Source organism: Dipodomys merriami, unplaced genomic scaffold (assembly GCF_024711535.1).
Source record: "Dipodomys merriami isolate MVZ:Mamm:240054 unplaced genomic scaffold, mDipMer1.0.p SCAF_200, whole genome shotgun sequence".
Taxonomy (NCBI): Eukaryota; Metazoa; Chordata; class Mammalia; order Rodentia; family Heteromyidae; genus Dipodomys; species Dipodomys merriami.
Window position 1 is genome coordinate 1,818,726 of NW_027203383.1, and position 12,772 is coordinate 1,831,497.

Sequence of the window (12,772 nt, forward strand, 5' to 3'; positions counted from 1 at the left end):
CACAGGCTCATTGCCAGCACATGGGTTCTGGGGCAATGACTAAATCTCTTCCCAGATTCATTAGATGGTGGCTTTAATGGGAGGTGGTAAAAGGTAGGAGGTGGGGCAAGCTACTTGCTCGCTGCCCTTTCTGTATCCTTTTACTTGTCCACCACGATATGAGCTGTCTGCCCTGCCACACCTTCTGGTATGTAGCCTGAAACCACGAACTGAAATGATTCTGCCCTTCGGCTGCTTTTCTCAGTGGGCCCCTCAAGGCTTCACCTGCTCTTTCCTTCTGTCTCTCCCCAAACCCAGAGGCCCTTCCCAGCTTTTCCCAGTACTCACCTGGCCCCCGGTTGAATTTTCTGGAGCAGCAGAAACTGTAGTTTTTCACAAAGCACCATATCTATAATACCTAGAGAAGGAAACTTTAATCTTACTTTCCAACTGCCACCTAAAAATAGCACAACTTCATGTATCCTTTTGAAACGCCTTTAAGTACACACACTTGGCTAGGCAGGACACAATGGGCCCTCCGGCAACTTCCTCTGTCTCAGGGTAGGTGAATGGTAACCCTTTACAAATTCTAGTTTGCGTAATCAAGAGTAAGGAAACTAAAATTCAAAGGTTTCGATTACTACAGAAAAAGAACTCCTGAAACTCTTACTTAAATTATTTCCAAAGCTTAGAATGCAGAAGACTGAACAAAAGATTTACAGACATCTCAACAAGCAGCCAGGAGGAGTCCGGAGCTGGAGATCTGGCAGTACACAAGGATGAAACATGTGCTCTTTTCCATGTTAAGTTTGTAACCTGGTTCAAATCATTTTCCAGAAAGGTTTCCAAATTAGGAGAGAAAAAAAATCTTTAAAGTACACTAACAAGTCTAAAGTCTTACTTTATCCTGCTAGAGATCAGATCTGACTTCATAGCTCAGACTATGGTGAGCTAAGAAGTGAATCACCGCAAACCCTATATAGACTTAAGAGTGTATCTCTACATCAATTTACTAATATTTATTTTTGTATCATTTGGAACTTTCTGACTCTCTCACTCATATCAAGTGCAAAAAGTCTAAACATACTCAATATGACCTTTACAACTTTATCTGATTAGGAGAAATAAGAACATACACATCCTAGAATATACTAAAATTTTAAAAAGTTTTGTATGTCTTATATGTTGATTAAAGTCATGATGGCAACATCATTAAAAACAGAAACCGGGGCTGGGAAGGTGGCTCAGTGGTAGAGTGCTCGCCTTGCATGCATGAGGCCCTGGGTTCGATTACTCAGCACCACATAAGCAAAAAAAGCCAGAAGTGGCGCTTTGGCTCCAGTGGTAGAGCATTAGCCTTGAGCTGAAGAGCTGAGGGGACAGCGCCCAGGCCCAGAGTTCAAGCCCCACAACCAAAAAAAAAAAAAAAAAAGTTAATCTATAAAAAAAACAAACTGGACGGGCACTGGTGGCTCATGCCTGTAATCCTGGCAACTCGGGAGGCTGAGATATGAGGATCACAGTTCAAAGCCAGTCTGGGCAGGAATATCCATGAGACTCTTATCTCCAATAAACCATCAGAAAACTGGAAGTGGTGCTGTGGCTCAAGTGATAGAGTGCTTGCCTTGAGCTGAAGAGCTGAAGAGCTGAGGGACAGTGCGCAGGTCCTGTGTTCAAGCCCCATGACCATCAAAAAACAAAAACAAAAACAAACAGAAACTGTCAGGTTTTCAGCTAGGTACTTAAGTACTGCATCAAAACCATCTCATCTTTTTTTTTGGTGGTCCTGGGGCTTGAACTCTGGGCTTGGGCGCTATCCTGTGCTCTTCAGCTCAAGGCTAGCATTCTACCGTTTGAGCCACAGCACCACTTCAGGTTTTCTAGTGGCTTATTGGAGATAAGAGTCTCACAGACTTTCCTGTCCAGGCTGGCTTTGAACTGAGATCCTCAGATTTCAGCCTCCTGAGTAGCTAGGATTACAGGCGTGAGCCACTGGTGCCCAGCTCCATTAAAGTAATTCTACAGATTTTTTTTTTTGGGGGGGGTCGGTTGAAGGGCTTGAACTCTGGGCCTGGGCGGGCTGTCCCTCAGCTCTTCAGCTCAAGGCAGCGCTCTACCACTTGAGCTACAACGCCACTTCCTGTTTTCTGGTGGTTTATTGGAGTAAGAGTCTCACAGACTTTCCTGCCCGGGCTGGCTTTCCACTGAGATCCTCAGATCTCAGCCTCCTGAGTAGCTAGGATTACAGGCATGAGTCATCGGCACCCCATCTCCTCTTCATAGGGAGCCAATGTATATATATGGTATTACCTATGAAGAGACCACCAGGACCCAAGTGACAGAACAACTTAAGAATCTAGGTGCAAAAATGAAAAGGAAGGCAAAACAGGGGGTTGCACTGGACTAACTGAAAACATCTTTTCAAAGGATAAGGCTGTAATAACTCTGTGTTGTAGTCCTAAGTTCTACAAGTAGTGGCCATGGCTGCCATGAGCAGGTACAGGCTGGAGAAGAGAAGCAGGGAATTCTGTCACAGGAATGTGACGGCATGTATGTGACAGAAACCAGGGGAGACCACAAGGGGTTGTAGGGGAATGAGGGCTGCCACAAAACACTGTTGGCCTCCAAGCACTGCCCCTCTCACAAAAGACCTTCTGGAAAAGTCTTGCTTAATGGGGATGAAAAAGCATTAAAAGATAAACATATATAATAAATTTTATTTATGTACTTATAAAAATATTTACACCAATCAGGCCTTTAACATGTGAAAATTAAATCTCTATTTGCAAAGTTAAATATGAAAATACAAAGCAAACTGAAGTATCAAAAAAGAATCTTTTTATTTTTATCACTAAATACAATTCGTTTCCCTGATTACAACCCATAATCAGTGTCACTTAAAATTCAGGAAGGTCTTTACAGAGGTGAACACCCCAGGATCTCTCTGTATATTTCAGGACTGCTGGACTCAGAGTCAAGCTTGTTAAATTGTTGTGTTTTAGAAACTCTTACCATTTGAAGGAAATAAGAGGAAGATCTAGGTAGCAGAGCACTTGTATAATAACTTAAAAAAAAGTTAAAAGCTGTAGTGGTAAAATCATCTTGGACACCGTTCTCAGCAGTTTAGGCACCTGGCCTCTGTGCCAACCCCAGGTCCAGAAAAGACAACCACTCATTCAGTCTGGCTCAGTTCATCTGCCATATGGTTGGTCATGGTGCATTTCTGGTGTGTAAGTCAATAGGACAATCATGACCCAAAGGTGCAGCAAAGCCTAAAGAAAGGAAAGACAATTCATGGATTACCAGTAAATCTGTCTTTACCAAAAGCCCTGCTTGCAGTCTCAGAGGGTAGGAAACATGTCTTGTCTCAGATCTGAAATATAGGTGGGGCTCAGTCCATGTTTACTGGATGGTGAAGGGACAAATGAACAATGAAGTAAGCTCAGTGTAAGGAGTTGCTATAGCTCCAGAATGCTCAGTGTATGCTTTACAAATAATATGGTGCCTTGATTAGAATCCCTACAGACGGGAGTTGGCTGCAAGGCTTTGTGGTATTTGAGGGCATGTAGACAGGCTCTGGTGAAGAAGAGATGGAAAGTATTCTCAACAGGAGTGGGGTGTGGTATTGGTACCCCCCAGGGTGATGCTGCAACACTGAGAAGGCCCATCACCCAGACCTCCCCGGTCTGTACCTGTCACTGCCGACACCGGCCTAAGAACTCAGTCCCTGGTCTGAATTCTTTCTGACCCATTCTTTATTTTGTTCTCCCCATCCTCCAGTTATAGAAACTTTTTTAGTGGAGTAATTCTTCCCTCTAGTGGATCACAGAGAAATTTCAAGCAGGTTTCTGTTTCTCCTGAAGGAACAGCCCCACTAAATCCAACCCAACCACTCTGCAGACCCACACAGCACATGGTATATGCATGGGGGAGGGAGGGTGCTTTTTAGGCACAGGACACACAGAACAATGCCTACACTTCTTCAACTGTTTTTGCTAAGGAACCTAGAAGAACACAAATCACAAAGCATCACTGAAATGCCTTAAGAAACTAAAGCAAAATATGAAAGTAACTAAAGCAACTGTATGTCAATATAGAGATTTGTTTAGTATTGTATTTTTATCATTGGAGGTAACAAACTGCACTAAGGCTAATTTTATTTGTAGGAAAAGCCTTAAAACAATTTATATTCCAGATGTAATGAACTTACAATCTATTTTAAGGAAATATGGTCAATTATGAATTTTACCCTCTTTAAAAAAATTTTTTTGGAGGGTTAGAACTGAAATCAGCATTTGTAATTAGTGGGAAAAAAATGAGAAGTGATAATTTAGGAAGGATGGTCAGACAAGACAGTTTCAGGGGGATTATTATTTACTTTGGCCTAGCTGTATTTGATCTAATATAGTTCACTGGTAAATAGCCTCTGCAGGAGACAAGAGGTCCTGGGTTTACTGTCAATGATTACAAATTTGTTATTTAGAGTCGTATTTGTAGAGGAGGTCATCTACAGTTGATAAGGAGATGAGAGAAGTCCAGTAGTGAAATCTATATGCCACAACATCATAAATCATGAGGAGGATCCAGGACAGGAACATGGAAAGAGGTTTCAAACATGGGAGAAAACCAGAATAATCTGGGTCATTAGCCATGGGAACCTTTTTTTTTTTTTTTTTGTCGGTTGTGGGGCTTGAACTCTGGGGGCCTGGGTACTGTCCCTGCACTCTTCAGCTCAAGGCAAGTGCTCCATCTCTTGAGCCACAGCGTCATTTCTGGGTTTCTAGTGGTTTTTATTGGAGATCAGAGTCTCATGGACTTTCCTATCCAAGCTGGCTTTGAACTAAAAGTAAAAAAAAAAACTGAACAATCTTGAAAAATACATGTAATTTATTATGTTATAGTGTAATTGCATTTATAATTATTGTGTTATAAACTCAATAAGAGTCTTATCAGGCTTGGAGTATGGCTTAGTGATAGACTGCGTGAATAAAGCCCTGGGTTTGATTCCTCTACCACATAAACAGAAAAAGCCAGAAATGGTACTGTAGCTCAAGTGGTAAAGTGCTAGCCTTAAGCAAAAGAAGCTCAGGAGCAGTGCCCAGGCCCTCAGTTTAAGCCCCAGGACTGGCAAAAAATAAAAATAAAAAAGAAGAGCCATATCCTTACAGTTCAATACTCGTGATTTTCAAAAAAACCTTATGTCACAGTGGTAGGAAGAAACTTCTTTACCTTTACATGAACATTCTATCCTCTTTCAAATTTGACTGCTAAAAACAGTAAGAATAGCAGTCTTAAAGACTAGCTAAAGAGGCCAGGCACTGGTGGCTCACACCTGTAATCCTAGCTACTCAAGAGGCTGAGATCTGAGGTTCGAGGTGCAAAGCCAGCCCGGGCAGGAAAGTCTATGAGACTCTTATCTCCAATTAACCACCAGAAAACCAGAAGTGGTGCTGTGGCTCAAGTGTAGAGTGCTTGTGTAGCTGAAGACCTCAGGGATAGCACCCATGCCCAGAGTTCAAGCAACAAAAAACAACAAAAAACTAGCTAAAAGGGCTGAGAATGTGGCTTAGTGGTAGAGTGCTTGCCTAGCATGCATGAAGTCCTGAGTTCGATTCCTCAGTACCACATAAATAGAAAAAGCTGAAAGTGGAACTGTGGCTCAAGTGGTGGAGTGTTAGCTGTGAGCAAAAGAAGCTCCGGGACAGCACCCAGGCCCTGAGTTCAAGCCCCAGGATTGGCACCAAAAAAAAGAAAGGGAGAGAGAGAGAGAGAGACAGAGACAGAGAGAGAAAGAGAGAAAAGCTAAAATCAGATGCAGCAGTATTTTGAACAAGTCTACTTACCATATATATAATTACAAACACTCGTGCTATGGGGTATCTTCGGAGAAAAATTCCCAGACGAATACTGGCAAATGGGTGGGGAAGAGAGAGGAATTACACTCAAAACAAATCTTCCCTTGTTACTATCTAGTGTTTTTAAAAATGTCACTCATTTAAACTATGTTACCAAAGAGGAATGATTTTTTTTTATAGTAGACTGTAAATGATTACTTAAAATAACTATGCAGAAAGATCACAGTAAACAGTGTTATCATTATTTGGGCTGTTAAACTTTAAGCATAGGGCATTTCTCTCTCTCTCTTTTTTTTCGTCAGTCGTGGGGCTTGAACTCTGGGCCTGTGCACTGTCCCTCAGCTCTTCAGCTCAAGGCGAGCACTCTACCACTTAAGCCACAGCCACTTCTGGTTTTCTGAGTCGTTTATTCGAGATAAGAGTCTCATGGTCAGGGGCTGGGAAGGTGCCTCAGTGGTAGAGCACTTGCCTTGCATGCATGAGGCCCTGGGTTCGATTCCTCAGCACCACATAAGCAAAAAGAAAAAAAAAGCCGGAAGTGGTACTGTGGCTCAAGTGGTAGAGTGCTAGCCTTGAGCTGAAGAGCTGAGGGACAGCACCCAGGCCCAGAGTTCAGGCCCCACGACCGGACCCCAAAAAAAAAAAAAAAATTGGACTTTCCTGCCCGGGCTGGGTTTGAACTGTGATCCTCAGTTCTCAGCCTCCTGAGTAGGTAGGATTACAGGTGTGAGCTACCAGCACTTGGCAAGGCATTTCTCTTAATTCTGTGGTCACAATTATAGGAGATAAACCTGGACCCTGTCTAAATAAATTTTGTTTTAACAATTAAAGAAGTTACAGAAAAGATGAATCCTAAGAATGAAAAAAGTGTGGTTGGCATTAACTTGTAAACAGTCAATGTGGATGCTTTTGTGTGAATACTTGCTTCCAAGAGGACACAGCTACCCAAGCAAATACTTGTGCAGACAAATACAAAAGCAGTGTGACACCCAGAGCTATGATCTCGAAACACGCTCCCTACTCATGCACTGCTCTGCTTACTGCCATCAGCACAATGTACTACACAAGACGCTATACACACGACGCAAATGATTTGTAGCTGAGATTCATGAGCTTCATTTGGAAGCATCCTAGTCCTGTGGCTTCATGAATCTTAGTGCTAGTCCAGCACAGAAGGGTAGGAAAACATTACTGTATTATGTAATATTCATTAAAACTGTTTTAATTATAAACACTAAGAGAAAAATGGTATATAGTATGTTATTTACACATGAAATTTATCAAAGCAATATGTTTCTGGCAATGGTAGCACATGCTTGTAATTCCAGCTATGCAGGAGGCACAGGTAGGAGGATCGTCGTGTAAGGTTTGCCTGAGGAAACAATGTGAGACTCTATATGAAAAAAACAAAAGCATACAAGGCCCTTAGTTCAAACCTCCCATGACTACCATGACTGCCTGCGGCCCCCCAATAAGACTAGAAAGTTAATAGTATAAATTCTATATATTATACATTAAAATGAGTGCTGTTCAGTTATATATAGCAGCATCTTTTCTTCTAATCACATGATAAGCTACTGGGATAAGACTTTCAATGAACACATCTATATGAGATAGAGAATTTCTCAATGAAAAAAAATTTTTTTAAATTATGGAATCTTGCCGGACCTGGTGGCTCATGTCTGTATGCCTGTAATCCTAGCTACTCAGAAGGCTGAGATCTGAAGATCATAGTTTGAAGCCATCCCAGGCAGGAAAGTCCATGAGATTCTCATCTCCAATTAACCCCCAGAAAACCAAGTGGTATTATGGCTCAAAGTGGTAGAGCACTAGCCTTGAGCAAAAAGAGTTCAGGGACAGTGCTTAGGTCCTGTGTTCAAGCCTCAAGACTAACATTTTTTTTTTTTTTTAATAATTATGGTATCTTGCGGTTTCTCAGGCTGATCTTGAGCTCCTAAGCTCAACTGATCCTCCTGCCTCAGCTACCCAAGTGCTGGGACTGCAGTCTCAACGAGATTCAGTGAGGATTTTGTTTTTTGTTTTAATTGTAGGAAGAAGAGAAGTAGTTAGCATCCATTATCTTTGATAAAGCATAAGCACTGGTAGACCTCTTGAAGCGATTTCATGGCAGTGAAAATCACAAATGAAGTGAGTTGAATGTCCTTGCAAACATCAGCTCTGCCAATGGGAAGCGGTTATAAAAATAGTTACGGCTCATCACTCACTCTGACCAGCACTGCTTACCTAAATTGGTCAATGGAACTAGCAGCTTTGCGAACTTTTCCATACATTCCTGCCAGATTAGTTTCCGTGTCATTAAAAAGAACAGGAACATTTCGCAGCCGTGTCCCTATTAAATAAGAAAAAGATCAATGTACTGACAACTAAATCAACTTTCTAAGAAAGTTAGAACTGAGGGGGGCAGGAGGAGTTGGGGAGGTAGGGAGGGAATTGATGGTAGGGGGAAAATAAAAGAGGAGGTAACAATGCTAGCTATGAAATGTACTCATTACCCTACTCATGTAACTGTAACCCCTCTGTACAACATTTTTACAATAAAAAAAATTTAAAAAGGAAGTTAGAACTGAAAATATATTATTACATGTGGAAGGAATTATCAAGGCCAACTTTGTAAGCATTATACCAAAGGACATGAAACCATAAAGCTAATTTAATTTGATTACTGAGGTATTTATATATTTCCATTTTCACAAAAAGTAAAAGATCAGCCAGGCACCAGCGGCTCACACCTGTAATCCTAGCTACTCAGGAGGCTGACATCTAAGGATCACGGCTCAAAGCCAGCCTGGGAAAGAAAGTTCATGACACTTTTATCTCCATGTAACCACCAGAAAACCAGAAATAGTGCTGTGGATCAAGTAGTAGGGCACTAGCCTTGAGCTGAAGAGTTGAGCGACAGCATCCAGGCCCAGAGTTCAAGACCCATGACTGACAAAAAAATAATCAGCTGGGTGCTGGTGGCTCATGCCTGCAATCCTAGATTCTCAGGAGGCTGAGAGCTGAGGATCACAGTTCAAAGACAGCCTGGGCAGAATGACTCTTCTCTCAAATTAACCACTCAAAAACTGGAAGTGGAGCTGTGGCTCAAAATGGTATGGTGCTAGCCTTGAGCAAAGAGCTCAGGGACAATAGCCAGGCTCTGAGTTCAAGCCCCACAACCAGAAAAAAAAAATCATAAAATGAAAACTATTTCTAGTGTAGAAAAATGTACCACAATTGCAAATACCTAGTGTTGGTGGAAGTTGACACTAATAACCTTTGTTACCGTGCCAACAGGATTGAGGCTGGGCTTCTGCTCAGCTCCCACAATGAATACATACTTCATTCTCCTGCACAATGGACAACTCACACTTAGATTACGGCTCATCTAGTATTATGATTCTGGGTTTTCACTCACTGGCAGCCTTCCTGTCCTTGTACTTCCTTGTCCTATTCTGTGACAACACGGTCTAAATCCCCTTTTTTTTTGGTCAGTCATGGGACTTGAACTTGGAACCTGGTTGCTGTTCCTGAGTTCTTTTGCTCAAGGCTAGCACTCCACCACTTTGAGCCACAGCGTCACTTCCAGTTTTCTCTTAATTAATTGGAGCTAAGAGTCTCACAAACTTTCCTGCCTGGGATGGCTTTGAACTGCAATCCTCAGATCTCAGCCTCCAGAGTAGCTAGGATTACAGGCATGAGTTACCAGCACTTGGCTTCCAAATCCTTCTTTATGCTTTCAAACTTCACATCCAATCTGCTAGTAAATTCTATCATCTGACCTTTAAAATCAATCCTTCCTTCAATCCCCAATTCCCACTATAAGTTAATGCAATGGCGGCCTCCCCATCTCCTTGTCTCTGCTCCTAGTCCTCTGAAGTCTATTATTGTTATTACAGTAATGCAGGGATTTAACCCAAGCCTCTTGCATGCTAGGCAAGCACTCTACCACTGAACCACATCACCAGACCAAATCTATTGTTGACATAGCGGCAGTGGCATCCTGAAAAATAGCAAGTCAGATCAGTTTCCCTTCTCATGACCTTCAGTGGCTTCCGACCTCATTCAGAGTACAGTCCTTACAAAGGTCTGTACAAACACCTCAAGATCTCTGAATTCACCTTCCACTACTCTTGCCTCCCCAGACCCATCCAGCTGAACTAGCCTCCTTGATATTCCTGAATCATCCTAGAACACATTTGTCTTGGGGCTTTGCACCTGCTCTTTTGCAGCCTAGAAGGTTTTTCCTATATTCCTGTAGGCCTTTTTTTTTTTTTTTACTTTCCTTGGAACTTTAGTAAGGTTCCATTTTCCTTGACTATATTGCTTACAGTTTCATCTCCATACCTGACATCTTCTAGTTTTTTTTTTGGGGGGGGGGTGGTCCTGGGGCTTGAACCGTGGCCAAGATGCTGTCTCTGAGCTCTTTGCTCAAAGCTAGCACTCTACCACTTTGAGTCACAGTGCCACTTTCAGTTTTTTGTGCCAGTCCTGGGGCTTGAACTCTGGGTCTGGGTGCTGTCATTGGGGTCCTTTTGCTCAAGGCTAATATTCTTCTACTTGAGCCACACTGCCATGTCTGGCTTTTTATGTGATTAATTGGAGGTAAGAGTCTGACAGACTTTCCTGCCCAGACTGGCTTCAAACCACGATCCTCAGGTCTCAGCCTCCTGTGTAGCTAGGATTATAGGTGCGAGCCACCAGCGCCCAGCTAATTTTTTAATTTTAAAGAAATCTTCAGAGTACTGAGAGATTTGATAAGGACTTTCTGAAGCTCTAAGACAAAAAAAAAAATTGGATCTGTTGATGTTTATAATAAAACACTTTTTGAATATGCATTTTGGGATTCTACAGATTTCTCTATCAAAGTTATAGAGCATGGATAAGTCTGTAAATTATGCATTAGCTTCAGTACTCATAATTATTCATAGGAGGTCATTAAAGGAAATTCTGCTCCACACTCAGGTCCAACACCTGTGAGGTCTGAATCGGTCATGTACTAACTATCCATGACCCGGGTCTCACATCTTTACCAGATGAAGTTTCAGCAATATGTCAAAAGCCTGCTTCATTGCTGTGTCCCTCTTTGGTTACCTTCCCCATTGTCAATTGCAGACATGTTGATGGAGGAGCCGTTGCTAGTGCTTGCGGAGGCAGAGTGCATCTGCTGTTCAAGGCGCTCCAGTTGAAAGACCAGGGAGTTCTTTTCTGTGCTCAGACTCTCAAGCATGGTCTGCTTCTGAATGAGGGTCTCTGTTAGCTGATGGAGTCGACTTTCTAGCTCAGATTGACTGCTGTTGCTTAAAGTTTTATTGGTAAGCTGAAGGACAAAATGTTCACAAAACAATTACATAAAATGAAAGCCATCTTGTACTCACATTATATATTTTCCTCAGCAAATTGTGATATTAGCAAATTTTTACAAAACTCTTACTAATGATTCTTTCAGAATCATTTCTACAAAGAGATTTTCAAATTGTTAACAGTGGACCACAAATCACTTAAAAAATGTAATAGAGCCGGGTGCCAGTGGCTCACGCCTGTAATCCTAGCTACTCAAGAGGCTGAGATCTGAGGATCACAGTTCAAAGCCAGCCCAGGCAGGAGACTCTTATCTCCAATTAACTACTAGAAAACTGGAAGTGGTGCTGTGGCTCAAGTGGTAGAGCACAAGCCTTGAGCTGAAGAGCTGAGAGCCAGTGCCCAGATCCAGAGTTCAAGACCCATGACCAACAACAACAACAAAAAAGGTTGTGTATCCTTTTATTATTAATAGTAATTCTTATTATGGTTACAAATCTATATATTATATTTCTATATATTATATATATTATACATATTATACGGTTACAAAAAATATATAGTAGAGGACTGGGCATTGTGGGTCATATTTATGAGTCCAACTGAGGCAGGATTTTGAGTTCAAAATACAATGTGACATAGGAGATAATACATTTTCTTTCCCAGTCTGAGACTTTCATTTTTTCCACTGATGTGTGTGTGTGCATGTGTGTTTGTATAGTACTGGAGACTGAACCCTAGAGGTCTTGCACAAGCTAGGTAAGCATTCTACCATACAAGCCCATATGTGATGTATTTTTTTTTTGGTTGGTTGTGGGGCTTGAACTCAGGGCCTGGGCGATGTCCCTGGGCTTCTTTTGCTCAAGACTAGTGTTCTACCTACCACTTGAGCCACTTACACCTTTTCCTGTGTATGTGGTACTCAGGAATCAAACCCAGGGCTTCATACATGCTAGGCAAGCAGTCTACCACTAAGCCACTAAGACTTGATGTCTTTTGATTGCAGAAAACCTTAGTTTTGATGAATCTCAATGTATCATTTTTTCTATGGTTTTATATATCCTATATTACAAAAGGAGTAATTAACCTCCTAGGTATTATCACAAATTAGCTTTTCTTAATTTTATAACTCTTAACTAGGGATAATTAAGGTGCATGTTTCCTCATGTTTATTTATTCTCATAAAATAAGTTTGTTTTTTTTGGTTGGTCGTGGGGCTTGAACTCTGGCCCTGGATGCTATCCCCTGAGCTCTTCTGCTCAGAGCTAACACTCTACCACTTGAACTACAGTGTCACTTCCAATTTTCTAGTGGTTAATTGAAGATAAGGAATCTCATAAACTTTCCTGCAGGGGCTGGCTTCAAACTGTGATCCTCAGATCTCAGCCTCCTGAGTAGCTAGAATTCTAGGTGTGAGCCACCAGCACCCATAAAATAAGTTTTAAAAGATATTCAAAACTGGCAACTTATTTTTTTTAACAAAATAACTGTCCTCCCAGGTGGCCTAAAAATAACATGATAAGTACAAATTTTTCTTTATTCACTCAGGAGAACTCTTAGCTTCTTTGTGAGGTTTTCCCTACGATGTGAATTTCCTTTAATAAAACAAAGGGTTATTCTCAGTTCTAATTAGATGA

General features: G+C 41.6%; 1 protein-coding gene across 1 annotated transcript in view; it reads right to left on the minus strand.

The window, feature by feature from the left end:
* Positions 1–2,800: 2,800 nt before the first annotated feature.
* Positions 2,801–12,772, minus strand: part of LOC138833123 (golgin subfamily A member 5-like) — a 35,118-nt gene continuing 25,146 nt past the window's right edge. Inside the window, exons 10-13 of the mRNA XM_070031469.1 lie at positions 10,929–11,154; positions 8,079–8,184; positions 5,823–5,886; positions 2,801–3,251 (exon numbers count right to left, since the gene is read on the minus strand). Of these exons, the coding sequence (XP_069887570.1) occupies positions 3,171–3,251; positions 5,823–5,886; positions 8,079–8,184; positions 10,929–11,154 (477 nt within the window). The 3' untranslated portion in view covers positions 2,801–3,170. The remainder of the gene's footprint in view (positions 3,252–5,822; positions 5,887–8,078; positions 8,185–10,928; positions 11,155–12,772) is intronic.